General features: G+C 38.4%; 1 protein-coding gene and 1 long non-coding RNA gene across 4 annotated transcripts in view; one reads left to right on the top strand and one right to left on the bottom strand.

The window, feature by feature from the left end:
• Window positions 1-3,530, top strand: part of LOC140518141 (uncharacterized) — a 51,012-nt gene extending 47,482 nt beyond the window's left edge. Inside the window, exons 2-3 of the long non-coding RNA XR_011971837.1 lie at window positions 373-511; window positions 3,445-3,530. This is a non-coding gene — a long non-coding RNA (uncharacterized lncRNA). The remainder of the gene's footprint in view (window positions 1-372; window positions 512-3,444) is intronic.
• SLC22A4 (solute carrier family 22 member 4) overlaps window positions 1-15,097 on the bottom strand; it is a 99,074-nt gene that overhangs the window by 4,202 nt on the left and 79,775 nt on the right. Inside the window, exons 7-9 of one of the 3 annotated variants that reach the window (XM_072629999.1) lie at window positions 11,150-11,364; window positions 3,478-3,660; window positions 1,976-2,103 (exon numbers count right to left, since the gene is read on the bottom strand). In XM_072629999.1, the coding sequence (XP_072486100.1) occupies window positions 1,976-2,103; window positions 3,478-3,660; window positions 11,150-11,364 (526 nt within the window). Of the gene's footprint in view, window positions 1-1,967; window positions 2,104-3,477; window positions 3,661-11,149; window positions 11,365-15,097 lie in introns of all 3 variants that reach the window. The other 2 variants (XM_072629998.1, XM_072629997.1) reach the window with 2 other exon arrangements.

Genomic DNA, 15,097 nt, shown 5'->3' with positions numbered 1-15,097 from the left:
TCAAATATATTAGGGAAAAGACGATGACCAAAGGAAAGATCTTGCAGTGGATAGAAGGACAATGAGGACAATGCATGATGGAAAGAAATCAGAATTATTCCATCACTATTTTATTTCTGTTTTTTTCCTTTTTTCCTTTATCTGTAAAGATAAACAAAAATGCTTAAAAGAAATTGAAATTTAAGACAAAAAGCGACATTGTGAATTTCTGTGATTCTATGAATTGTACCTGACCTGTGAGGGAAGAATTATATGCACTGGGTAGAAATCAAAAGTCTAGATGTCGACTTTCTATAATGAAAACTATAATAATGACAGTTATCCAAAGGCGGAATAGGTCACCTCAGGAAGCTGTGGTTTCATTGTCTCTAGGTCCAATAGGAGAACCAGGAGAGAGTAATATCCCAAAAACCTACTGAGAAGAGAATATCAAGAAGAGGGTGTCTCACAGCGTCCAAAGCTACAGAGAGCTCAAGAATGAAAATTGAGAAAAAGGTCACGGATTTGACAAGTAAGAAATCACTGGTAACTTTCCAACTCTTAGAGTCTTTGATGAGCAAAATCGAAGTTGTGACTGACCCAGTGAACAACGGATCACACTGTGGATGTGATTAGGCCATCCAGCATGACTTGCAAGTAAGAAGCAGAATAAGAGATGACATCCAGGCTATGTATGGAAAAGGAAATGGGCCAGTCATATAGCAAATGACTGCATGGAATCAAGGAAAGGAGTCAAAAAGGATCCACATTTGAATTTTGCTTTTTGCACTTTGCTTTATTATGGAAAAGTCACAACCTCTCTGAGCCTTAGTTAAATAAAATAGGGGAAACTAATATCTGTAAAATTTACCAGACAGGATCCTTATGAGGACTGTCAGTTAGTAAACATTGAGGCAGCTAGGTGGCTCAGTGGAGTCAAGTGGGCCTGGAGTCAAGAAGATCCAAGTTCAAATCCAACCTCAGACACTTAGTAGGTATGTGATGCTGGGCAAGTAATTTAATATCAATTTGTCTTAATCCACTGGAGAATGAAATGGCAAACTACTCTAGTATCTTTGCTAAGAAAACCTCATGGACAATACTGACATGCTATCGCTCACTGGATCATGAAAAGTTGGACATGACCGAAGAATAACAAACATTTACTAAGCACTTATACTATGTTAGGCCACTTAATTACCACTTAATTGAGATAAATGATGTAGAATGCTTTTATATATACCTATAGCCCCATCAATAAAACAGACAATCGAACTACCCCTGTTTGGCCCTGATAACTTTATCAGGTGAAAAACACATTGGGTGTTTCCACATGATAAAGATATCAAATGTCAATTCTTTTGTTGCTACAAACAGACATAAGAGCAAGGACTACATTGGCAGTCTGGGAATTTGAAAATACGCAGATTCTTCATGGAGGATTGATGAAAGGACACAGGGAAGAATTTTATAGGATGAGAAAGGATTGATGAGTCTTAAATGGGCATTGAAAGAAGAAGTATCTATATTAATAAGATCCCTTTAGGTACTGACGTATGTGTTCAATTACAATGATGTGCCGTGTAGTTTTGTTAACACATGATTTGACCTTTCAACCTTTTTGCCTCTTATGAATGAGAACCATCTAATAAATGTTAAAAATGGTTTCCTATAGTGGATAGAAATAAAGCCCTGGAGTCAGGAAAATCTGGGTTCAAATTCTGTGTCTGACACTCACTAGCTGTGGGGAATTATGTAAATTGTTTAACATTTCTAGTACCCTAAGGGGCTTAGAAGTTACTACGCTGCATCAGTGGATGTTTCTAAGCTTGAAATTCTGAACACTAATGAAATCAAAGACCTGGAATCTCTTCTTCACCCCCAACCATGCCAGACATTTTTAAAAAGGCAGTAAGATATTTAATGAGTTTCTCCGTAAATAACAGATCTATTTTGAATTTAGCAGAGACTAGATCAAATCTACCTACCCTTTTACCTTCTGCATCTGTTCAAAGGTTTCTGGTAGTGCCACTCCAAGGCTTTCTGGGAAAAGCAGGGTAACGATGCCAATGAGCACAGTTAGGCTGCCCATGAGAATGTAAGGCAGGATCTTGTCATAAGCACCTAGGAGAAAATGAGAATCACAGAACCAGAACCTTAGAATCGGAAGGAACCTTAGGACTCATCTAGGCCCACCTTCCACCCATTGTAGGAAATTTTCTACATACCACACTCCTGATTCAGCTCAATCAAAAGAGACTGCTTGTGATAAGGTCTCTGTGGATGCTACATATGGAGGTTTCTTTGCTAAGACAGCAGAATTTAAGGCTAAGGGTTCATATTTTAAATTCTTCAAAGGCCAGAAAGAAGGTATGAAATGTCAGGTCCACGTTGGCAGCCTCAGTGGAACTCTGGACTTTCATAATCATTTACTTGCTTAATTTTGCATTCCCTTGGAACATCCATGTAAATTGGCACGCAGTCATCCATGTGAAACAGACTGTTTTTTTAGTGGAGGAACTTGAGCTAACTCAGCACTGCTCCTGTTTATTGAAACAAGGTGGGAGAACTCTTTTTTTGTTGTTGTTTAGTCATTTCATTGTGTCTGACTCTTTGTGACCTCATTTAGGATCTTCTTGGCAAAGATACTAGAATGGTTTGCCATTTCCTTCTCCAGCTCATTTTTTACAGATGAAGATCTGAGGCAAACAATGTCAAATGACTTGCCCATGGTCACACAACTAGTAAGTGTCCAAGGCCAGATTTGAATTCAGGAAGCTGGGACCCAGCCCTCTATCCACTGCACCACTTAGCTATTCCCCAGGAGAACTTAGAGTAGGGGAAAATGATTGGCAGCACAGCATAAATTATGGGCATCGTATGTGTAGGAAGACTTTGAGAATCCAATATCTAATGTTGTTCAGGAAAGTCAATATTTAAATGAAGGAAATAAAATGAAAATAGGGAAACAGATAAATGGAAACTCAAAAAACCTCCTCGAAATATATTTCCTTTTTTGTTCAAAACAAGGGACTACAGATGCAGAGTCTTGGAAACACTGTCACATGAAGTCATAGCATCAGTTTGGGGTTAACAAATTTGTTACAGGGAAGGTTTGCTAGGGTAAGGACGATCTACAGGAATGACTGTAACATAAAAACAGAAGGTATTGATTGAGAACACATAACAAAATATACCTCCTGCTCATGACGGAAAGGTAGGAGAGTAATTAGGGTAGAATGTGGTATATACTTTCTGACAGTTTATATCAGATATTTTTGCTTTCATTGTTTTTCTTTAATATAGGAGAGTTTAAATTGGAAGGGGAAGGTGGATGTTTCTAGACAAAAGTCTAGACAAAAGTCATCAATAAAAACATTTTTTAAAGTATCAAAATAAAAAAACCCCTTAGAGATGAACCACTTTAAGGTTTTAACGTACGTATTTGAATTTCTCTTGGCTTAGAAAGAATGAACAAGTCATGAATAAAAATCTCACCAAGATAAACGAAGTAAGGGGCGATGATGCTACCCACTCTGGAGGACATGGAAGCGGCACCCACAGCCATGTTTCTGACAAGGGTTGGGTAGAGTTCAGCCGTGAAGACGTAGAGCATCGAGAACGCAGAGGTGATTCCAAACTTTCCTAGCATCACTAGGGCAATAGACAGGAAATAGTATTCTAGAAAACGGATCCAATGAGACGATGTGAGTTTTAGAGGTAATTGTCTAACCCCCATTTCCTTTCCCTCCTATTTAGATGCTATTTTTGTATACTTCCTATGAATTAAGGAAGCTTTTCATACATTCCCTTCCCAGCTATTATTTTCCATCATGCTGAAAAGCAACAAATAATACAAAGTGTCTCAAAAAACTTTTGAGTCACCCTTTTTACAGAGGAGTCTTCCTCTGGGGTTACCCATCATTGGACATGATCAGGGATGACTTTGTACTTTGTACTACTCTAATCCCATACCCCTTATGATTTAGGTGACCTTTGTACAACTTCTGTTCGTTTGTCACAAATAGTTCCAGGGTAGGTCGTTAGTGAGGTAGTGAGTTAATGCAGTTAAACAAATAACAACCCCCAAAGAGAAGAGCCTTTCCTTTCTATGCTGGCTTTAAAGATGGAAGTATGCAGACTAGCTCTATCCATACAGATATATCTAGAGATATACAGCTCTATATAAAACTATTAAAAGTTTTAACATTTTAATGCTGTACTTTGCTGTATAACATGAAAAAAATGAAATGCCAGTAGCTCTGTGAAGGCCTCACTTGGCCAGGGAATCACTGAATCTAAGCAAGAGCTTGTATGCCCTATTATCTCATAATTAAAGTCATAATATTAATGATAATAACTAACATTTCTTTAATACTTCACTTTTTTCAAAGCACTTGATATAATTATCTCATTTTGTTCTCCAAACAACCCTGAGGACTTATTAAAGTTGAATTACTTACACTCCTGCATAGAAAGATGATATTTGTAACTCAGGAGACCTTTCACAATATTAGGGAAGTTGGAGGGAATATATATATGTATATATAAATTTATTCATATTTAGAGAGAGCAGAGAATGAGTTGAATATGAAGGGATGATATCTGAAAAATAAAATTAAGGGGTTAGAAAGAGGAACGTAGTAGGAGAAGAAAGGGAGAGATAGAATGGGGGTAAATTATCTCACAAAAAAAAAAGACAAGAAAAAGCTTTTACATTGGAGGGAAAGAGCGGGGAAGAGAGAGTAAATGAGTGAACCTTAGAATTTCGCTGAAGGAGAGAACAATATACACACTCAATTAAGTATGGAAATCTATCTTACCCTACAGAAAAGTAGGGGGTAAGAGGATAACAGAGGGGAGGGGGATAGAAAGGAGGGCAGATTGGGGGAGGGGATAGTCAGAAGCAAAGACTTTAAAAAAGGGACAGGGTCAAAGGAGAATATAGAATAAATGGGGGATGGGATAGGATGGAGGGAAATATGGTTAGACTTTCACAACATGACTATTATAGAAGTGTTTCACATAATTACACATGTATAACCTATATAAAATTGCTTGCCTTCTCAGGGGGGTGGGTGAAGAGAAAGGATGGGAGAGAATTCGGACCTCAAAGTTTCAAACGCAAATGTTAAAAACTGTTTTTACATGTCACTTGGAAACAAGATATACAGGAAATGGAGTATAGGAATCTATCTTACCCTATAAGAAACTGGGGGGAAGGGCTTAAGAGGAGGGGGTGACGGGAGGGCAGACTGGGGGAAGTGGTAATCAAAATGCATGCCATCTTGGGATGGGGGGAGTGGACAGATGGAATGAAAATTTGGAACTCAATATCTTGTGAAAAATGAATATTAAAAACCAAAAATAAAATAATTAAAAAGAAAAAAACAACCCTGAGAAGTAGGTACTATTATAATCTCTGTTTCATAGATGAGGAAACCAAAGTAGACAGGTTAAAAGACTTGCCCAGGGTCATAGAGATAACAAGTAGCTGAAGCAGGATTTAAATTCAGGTAGTTCTTCCTAACTACAAGTCCAGCGGTCTTTCCATGCATTACTTAGCTGTCTCTTTTGTTACTACTTGATAAAATCATATCCTAGTTCATGAGATTAAAACTACCCTTACAGAGTTCATGATTTAAGGCTAGAAGGGAACTTAGAAGACTTTATTATTATTATATTATATATACTTTTATATATATATTATGTATATATAATATATAATAAAATAATATATAATATAAATTATAATATTATTATCAAACTCTCTCATTTTACAAATGAGGGAACTGAGGTCCAGAGAGATCGAGGGTTTGCCAAAGGTCAGAGAACTTACAAATGGCAGAATCCCAAGTCCTCTGACTTCAAATCTCAGGTTTCCTTGCTACTATATCTATCCCTCCTCCCCTCCTTCCTTCCTTCCTTCCTTCCCTCCCTCCCTCCCTCCCTCCCTCCCTCTTTCCTTCCTTCCTTCCTTCCTTCCTTCCTTCCTTCCTTCCTTCCTTCCTTCCTTCCTTCCTTCCTTCCTTCCTTCCTTCCTTCCTTCCATCCCTCAGACACTAAGTAGTAGTGTGATCCTGGCCAAGTGACAAACAGATATGGAAGCAAAGCTCAGTTTTAGGAAAATGCATTTCTGATTCCCAAAGAACATCTAAGACTTCAGGGAACCCCTTACGTATCCCATGGGAGCCAAGTAGCTGTGTACAAAATACTTCCCTTACATAGTACATAATCTAATCAGTTTCTCCTTCTGTGGGAGACTTTTATCTAAATATTTGAAAGAAGAGACTTTACAACTCCATATCAATAAAATGGCAGTTCAAAAGGCCCTTTATCACACAACCTTCCCGGTTGCCAGTATGATTGACCCTTCTATATGTGTTCCAGTTAACCTAAGGGATCCCTCTTAAAGCAGGGTTGAAGTGAATTGGTTGCCACAGTTAATGGCATCTTTATCATCACATTGCTGACAGCATATTCCTTAAGGGCAAGAGGGATGGAAGACTGAAGTAGCCATTTGGGACTGAGGTCTTCTTTACCACAAGACCTTTCAGATCACTACCATGACCCTTTCATCACCCAGCAAATCCACCGAGGGTTCCACTTGGGAGGTACCAGAAGCAGAAACACTTCCACATTCAAATTCTAATAAAAATCTGATATTTATTTAGATTTATTTAGCCTTTTTCATACTTGGCATTTTCTCTGCCCTATGGCTAGCAAATTCCTACCTTTTGCCCCTCTAGTCCCTGGGATTCAGAATTCCAGTCTGCTGAAGCAAAACACCATTTCCCCTGATATTTCTCCTTATAGTCTCAGTCTTCTTTAACCCAGACTTATTCCTCCTAGTACTTACGATGAGGTGCTTGAGTTCCTGTACTTGGACTGCAACTCTAAAATCACATTTGTCTTTAAAAATCACATTTCTCCCTAGCCTCAAAACACAATCCCAGGCAGCTTCTCCCCAGCCCAAGGACAGCCCGCCCTCGCTCTTCTCTTCCTGATACAGTAGCCAGCTACACCTACAGAATTTATTAGTTTGAACCAGCTGTGTGCTGGCTGAACTGGCTGTGTACTGGGTCATAAAGATATTTACAACTGACTGATCAATCATATGTATCCTAGACTTGGATATGCATATACTTCTTTATGTTTTTCTTGTCCAACAAGACACTGAAGGGAGCAGCCTGGGTATTATTTCTCAATCAGCCTAGACTGTTAGTTGATAAATCAACATTTCAGGTCTAAAACCACACCTCCATGTAGTGCCCTCCCTCCCAGACTATTTTCCAATGAACTAAAAGTGCGTGTTCCTTTAAGAACTAACCACTGTTTAACCACTCCCTAATCCCTCCCCGAATCTCTTAGTTAGCACATTTGGCACATGTTTTATTATAAAATATCCTATATAAACTTTACGTGTACCCCTCTAAGGTTGCAGCTTCCCTAAGAACTCTTGCCTGCTGAAAAGCATAATAAATCCCTACCACTCAAGAACGCTTGAGTCTGTGAATTCTTTCAGGATGCTCACCCAGGGAACTCCAGGCTTGGGGCTCCTGTACTTTTGCAACCCTGGTCACTTCTTTTCTCCTTTGCTCTTCTCTTCCTTTGGATCATCTGGGTTTCCACTCTATCATGAACAAATTTCTCCTTCATCCTGGATGTCTTTCTCTCACATTCTTTTGGGAGGAACTCTAGACCATGAGAGTCCTTGGGAAACCAAGGACCTGCAAGTTGAGGACAGTGAATCCTGTAGAGCTGCGTGTGTGTGTGTGTGTGTGTGTGTTTGTCCTTCGTTGCTGAAGAAGACCATGCCATCAAAGAAATAATGGCATGACTTGCACTTGACTTTGTTTTGAGTGAGGGAGGGCTGTGCAGGTCACCAGCCTCTCTTCTCCTCCAGAGCCATCTGAATCCAGTGACCAGATATTCATCAGGATGACTGGAGATGACCCAGGATGAGGCAACTGGGGTTAAGTGACTTGCCCAAGGTCACACAGCCAGTGAGTGTCAAGTGTCTAAGGTGAGATTTGAACTCAGGTCCTCCTGACTCCTGCACTGGTACTCTATCCACTGCACCACCTAACTGCCTGTTGTAGAGGTGGGTAGAGTCTAGCTCCCAAGTATGTTCCTTTTGGAACACTACTGTTTTAGCCAACAAGTATTAACACTGTGTGGGTAGCAGAGCTCTCAAGCATGACAAAAAGTGATCCACTTTGGGATTGGGGAGTTCTATACAGTGTTAACCAGAAAGGGCTGTGGCTCATTGCCTCAGGAATATGATAGTAAGCTCTTTGAGTAATGTGGCTATTTTTATTTTTGTCTTTGTATCTTTAGCACCTGGTACAGTGCCTCACACATGGTAGGCACTCAATAAAAGCTGGTTTTCTCCTTAAGGAACCATATCCCTTGCTGCTGTCTTCAGTGCTGGTTTATCCTTCTCTTCTACTCAGCAACATAATGGGCCAAGAGGACCATTCAATATTCTTGTTATTCTCTATCACCACTTTGAGGACTTCTTTCTGCCATCATCACTCAGCCATCTCTTTATATTTTAAATTTACTCTGTCTATATCACATTGTCCAGGTATTGCTGTCATATCTTTAATTCCAGATAAGCTTCCTTCTTTTGTAAGTAATTTTAGTCTCTGGCTTTCAAGTCTTACTCTTTGCTCAGTCCCCTAACTTGATCCCTCATGATTTCAGTATTCATGTTGATATCCTTTTGAGTGCTATAGAACCCTAGTTTTACCTCCTCAGCTCTTATGACCCCTGTCTCCTCTCTTCCTCAGTCACTAAGACGGAATAGTCATGAAGATGGCTGTTTGGATGGAAGACAGATAGACCAGCTCCCACAGATAGACCAGCTAATCTAGCAAAAACCTGAAATCTGTACCAAACGGAATAATCATCAAGAAATCAAATGAGAAACTATAGTAGTGATAGATAGATAGGAAGAAAGGTAAGTAGACAGATAGATAGACAGACAGACAGACACAGATAGATAGACAGACAGACAGACAGACAGACAGATAGATAGATAGATGATAAATAGATACATAGATAGATTGTAGCCACCCAGGGAATGAACAAAAAGTCAGCCAGAAGTCCACTGGCAATAGGAAAAGGAATGTCGGCAAAGTCAGTAGGAAAACAAAAAAGACAATAAGTCAATATCATAGCAGTACAGAGATATATGACACCTGCAGAACTCTGTGTCCAGAGGCTAAAAGAGTGGAGGACTACCCCAAGAAAGCCTGAGGATGGGGACACTGGAATGTCTGACCAGTGACATGGAAGCTTTCATACTAGGACATCTCAGACCTTTGGGCTCCAATATTATCTACCACTCTGTTATAACACATTAAAGAAGACCCAGGATTCTGAACCTCAAAAATCCAGGGAGGCCTAACTGTGGGAGGTGGAAGTCAACACGAGAACCCAAGTGACATAGCAAGATCAAGCAGGGCCACCCACTTCATAAAAAAGCACACCAGGAGTCAGAGCCTGGCCCTAGCACAAAGCTCCAGTTTAGGAATTAAAAGCTGGAGAGGTAAGTCAAATAAAACACTGACCACAATTAAAAATTGCTATAGATTTGTAAATCTCCTCAAACAAGAAGCAAATAACAGAAATAACTGCAGAAACTCAAAGGAAGAGTGGTTTTTCCAGAAGGACTACATGAATATTTAGAAGAAAAGAAGTGATAAGAATATATAAAAACTTTGGAGGAAAGCATTAGGAGAAAAAAATGGTTTAGAACAGAATATGGTAAACTTTGCCCAAGTAATGGACTGAAAACTAGAATACAATGAATAGAAATCAATGACTCCAAAAGACAGCCAGAAATATTAGAACAAAATCAGAAGATTAAAAGAAATTGAATAAAATGTAAGATACCTGTTACAAACAAACAACAGACCTAGAACAGGTAAAAATAATTCAAGAATCATATGACTCCCTGAAAACCATGATTCCCTCACTCACCAGAAAAAGCCTGGACACTATATTTCAAGAAATCATAAATGAAAACTATCCAGATCTATGAAAAACAGAGGGCTAATCACTTCCTAAAAGTAGCCCCTAAAAGAAAACTCCAAAGCTTCCTCATCATAAAAAAAATCTAGCAAATGTCCAGAAATAGTTTAAGAACTAAGAAATTACAGTTGAGATCACCCAAGACCTGGCAGCTTCCACTAAAGATGAGAGGAGGTCTTGGGACATAATATTCTAAAAGGTAAAAGATATAGACTTACAACAAATAAAGAGCTGAGTATCAATCAGCCTGTGGGAGTGGGGTGGGGTGGGTCTTTCATAGAATACAGGATAACTTTCAAGCATTTCTAACAAAAAGGCAAGAGCTGAATAAGAACTTTGAAATACAGACACAGGAGTGCAGAGAAACCTGGAAAGGTCAATTTATTTTTACAATTGGAAGGAGCTGAAGATAAACTCCTCAGTCTGGCATTTAACTTGAATCTCCTTTTTGACCTTATTTCATATCACTTCCCTCTATGTACTTAACGTTCTGATCAAAGAGGACCATTATCTCTTCCTGAAATAAGCCTGGGGGGCACTTGTGCCAGCAATAAACTCTTTCATTTTGACCTAGATCCTATCTTCCTCCAGAAAGATAAGGTCCCATGCCATCTTCTCTATGTAGTTTTCCTTTTTCGTCCTCCAAATGAAAACATTCATTCCCTCATCAAATATTCCTTAAGCACTTTGCCTGGCTTCCCCCTTTGCCTTCACTGCTTCCTACATTTATTGAACAAATATATCCTTCCAACAAAAAAAAAGGTCCTGAGGACAGGGACTATTTCCATTTTGCCTTTGTATCTTCAGTGCCTGTCATGGTAACTTGCACATAGTAGGACCTTAATAAATATGTGTTTAATTTAACTGAATTGAATCATCACTCATACATCTAAAACCAAGACTAACTTCATGGTGCTCTAGTGACAAAGGATATTAATTTAATTTGTTTTACTAGGAGGTTCAAAGACAGTAAGCTGAAAGGACATATAGTATACATGACATTTTGATGGCCTGACAAAAGCTTTGATTTACATTTTAATACATACATATGTATCTCCTAACTGTACAATATATGTATACAATATACATAATAATAATACAATAAATGTATAATATCAAATAAACTTACCAGTGGGTACCAGCTGAATGAAAAGGAGAACCCCTCCACCGAGGAATAATGTCCCAGCAATGATATATCGTCGGGGCAGGTTTCGGAGCAGCAGCCAGGCTATCACATAGGCAGGGACTTCAATGGCAGCAGACAGGAAACAATTCAGATAGACATCTCCATGCAAATTAGGAGTGTTGAGGGAGAGACCAAAGTAACTTACTGACACTAGCATCCTGAAAGACAGAGGAGAAGAAAAGGATGAAGAGGGTTTAATCATGCCAGTCTCACTTCGGTCAAGGATTGGTTCCAGAGACACTTTATGCCTAACATTTCAACAACCTATTGGCTCTAGGACTAGTTGGATTGGAAATACCAGTCTTTCTGGATATCCTATAAAGCTTCAATCCTTTATCACTATTATTCAAGGAGGAGTTTTTCAGCCATACAAGTAAAAAAAAAAAAAAGAAATAGCTTAGAGTTCATTCTTATACCAAAAGATAGAAATACATGGGTAGTAAGGTAATAGAGGAAGGCCTACTTACAGTTAAATTCAGACATAAAATGAAACTCATTGTGAGGCAAAGAGAATGAAAGGCTCGTATTGCTTCTTGGTTCCATAAAATGTGGGCTGCACATTGTGTGGTAGTTATATAATGATAATAAAAACGAGCCTTTATACAGCACCTAGTACTGTGTGCCAGATACTATGCTGAGTGTTTTGCAATTATCATCTCATTTGAATCTCACAACAATTCTGGGTGACAGGTGCTTTTATTACCCTTATTTTACAGATGAGGAAACTGAGGAAGAGAGAGAGGTCAAGGGACTTGCTGAAGGTCATGTAGCCCATTGTCTGAGGCTGGATTTGAATTTAGATCTTTTTAACTCTAGGTCAAATCCTCTATCTTCTTCCCTTCCAAGCTGCTCAAGTTAGAGTTTACTTTCAATTAGAATCTGTTCTGGGGGGGGCAGGGGCAGAGAGAGGGGGGAAATATCTACACTTTGAAGGTTCTGCTGTATATAAATTGTTGTTGTAAATCACATGATGAAACGAAAAACAGAGTATCTCCAAATTCTGAGGAATGTATGAAAAACATCCTTAGTGAGAGAACTATTAGAAATTTAGATCGTTATAGAAGTGGATATAAGGACAAGTCCATATTAGGTTAGAAAGAACCTTAGGAATAGAATTAGATACATTTACCCAATAACTGGAGTTTCTTTTACCACTCAGATTTGGTGCGATTTGAGTTTTTTAATTAAAAATGTTTTTACAAAAATTAAACTTAAAAAATCTGCTAATGAAAATTCATGTGAGCTGTATATACATAGTTAAACTAAACAAGTGACTGGTAAATTTTTGGTCTCCTGCAGGTTTTCGTGCAGGTATAATTTAATCTATTAAATTAAAATTGCTAATAGCCATATGAAAAAATTCCTAGATTTCTCAATAATTGAAGAAACTCACTTCGAGAAAACTAAGCTAACACCCCACAGAGTCTAGAACAGCAAAAAATAGTCAAAGATAAAATGTTGCCTGGCTGAGGGCAAGCAGGTACTCTATTAGTTAAATCATCAACTGGTGTAAATGATTCTTAGGGCAATTTGACAATAGCTGTTAAGAGTCACAAGTTATACCTTTTGACCCAGAAATTACATTTCTAGGACTTTTCCATATAAACATTATGCAAAGGAATAAATGACCTTTCTGTACAAAAATATCCACAGCTGCTTTATTTATGTGGTAAAGACCTCCCGTTCATCTGGTTGAGGGGTCAACAATGACTAAAATTACTATAATATACTAATGTTATGGGACATTGTGGTGCTATAAAAAGCAATCGATATGAGGAAACAGAAGAACTATATCAAGTGATGTTAGTCAAGACCTGAAGAATCAGAGCTGTAAACACACAGCCTACTGCTCTATTTAAAGAAAGGAGAAAAGCCAAAGGTATCATACCTCTGGAACGACTGGGAGAGGGGCACAGGTCAAACCCCATTTTTGCTTATGAGTTACTTGTTAATTCAGTTGACAACACTTTATTAAATGCTGAAGGTTTATTTTTTTTCTTCAAGACTTTGCTCCTTCATTGTTTTTGCTTGCTGACGGTTATGAAGTTTGGAATACTTTTTTTTTTAAAGGTTACAATGCAGTTCTGCTGGGAAGGGTTCCAAAGTGTCTTTCTGAGAGTTTAGCATAATAAAAATAGTGAGACACTTTGCGTCTAGGATTCTGTATTTATTTAATCCCAGTATCCACAAATGTCACATATCACCTCTGTTACCTTTGAGCTTTTACTGTCGGTTTCCTTTAGGGCTGGGCCTGGAGATGGGAAGACCTGAGTTCACTTCTAGCCTTAGACAGTTAATAGCCATGTGACTCTGGGCAAGTCACTTAACCTCAGTTCACCTCAGTTTCTTTAACTGTAAAATGGTGATAATAATAGTACCTACCTCACAGGGTTGTTGGAGAAATCAGATGAGGTGATATTTGTAAAGTGCTTGCACAGAGTCTGGCATATATATATAGTAGGCACTATATTATAAATGCTTCTTTCTGTCCCTCACTTTCCACATCACCCCTGGGATCACCCCTGGATCCTAAACTTATGAACAATTTTTGAAAATGATGCTTTGCTGTATTTGTTTTTTAATGTTTTTATTATTAATATGACAAGCATGAACATTTCCATGTACAGTGAAGAAAAGAAAAAGAGGATTATATATGAATTACACATGAAACCAACAATTTGGTTTTCTAAAAGTATATATGCAACTTAACATGATACTGGTCTGCTTGCCATATTTGCTTTTGAAATTCCTTCTTCTCTCGTCTGTGCATTTTTGTTGTGTGTCTTTCTTTCTTCCCTGCCTCCCCTTCCCTCCCCTCCCCCCCTCCTGTCCCCTTCCTTCCCCTGCCATCCCCTTCCCTTCTCCTTTCCCTTCCCTTCTCCTTTCCCTTCCCTTCCCTTTCCTTCCCTTCCTTTCCTTTCCCTTTCCCGTCCTTCCATCTTTCCTTCCTTGTGGACAATATTTAAGATACTTGTTCAATCCTGAAGCCTGAATCAAAAACTGTATTAGTTTGAAATAAAAGTAGACTTTTATTTGGAACAAAATTAAAATGAATCTCAAGTGTGTCCTCTGTAGAAAAACTTTTCATATGCCTCTAAAATCCCATTAGCTATAACAAAACAATTCAGAAGAGAACACAAAACCTTAACAAGCTTCAACTCTTCTGAAGGCATGTATTATACCTCAGGTTATTTTATAAGTCATGTGATTTAGTTATGAATAGCTTAAAACTACTAAAGCTTCAGCTGCACTAAGACGTTTGGGACACCCTGTACAATGAAGAGTCATTTAAGGACACAACAATAATTTTGCTCTTTCCAATCTGCCCTTTGAACTACCTGCAGAGATGATTGTAGAATCATGGGGTTAGAATGATAAGGGCCTTTAGAAGCCATTTAGACCAATTCCCTCACTTTATAGATGAAGAAACTGAAACCCAGAGAACTTAATGTCAAGGGTAAGCAGAAGAATTACAGGTTGATTCTAGGTCTTCTTTTTCCTAATCTTCCACTTTTTCCACTCAAAGTCTTCTGCAACACTATGTTATAAGAAGTTGGGCAAATGCATAATTGAAGAACTGTTTGGTCATAGGTAGAGATGTTTTAACATAGCCTATAAGTGGATATACTGCAAAATTGGCAAACGTCTATTGTAAAAACCTATCTAGGGATCACCCCTCTTTTTAGTATTTTGGAAGGGGTCCAACTTGTGGGGGAGTCAAAGTCTGTGTGTTTTTGGTGTTCAAAAAGATAGGTTCCATGAAATGAAAATGTATCTTTACATATGTAAGAGAATATACAGACCAATGGAGTTAGATTTTGTCCTGTTGGACATAAAGCTTCAGAGACGATGATGGTGGTTTCCAGTTGATATTTCAGAGGACACTTTCAA

Source organism: Notamacropus eugenii, chromosome 1, assembly GCF_028372415.1.
Source record: "Notamacropus eugenii isolate mMacEug1 chromosome 1, mMacEug1.pri_v2, whole genome shotgun sequence".
Classification (NCBI taxonomy): domain Eukaryota; kingdom Metazoa; phylum Chordata; class Mammalia; order Diprotodontia; family Macropodidae; genus Notamacropus; species Notamacropus eugenii.
The sequence above is the reverse complement of the archived record's forward strand: the minus strand, read 5'-3'. Positions and strand labels throughout refer to the sequence as shown.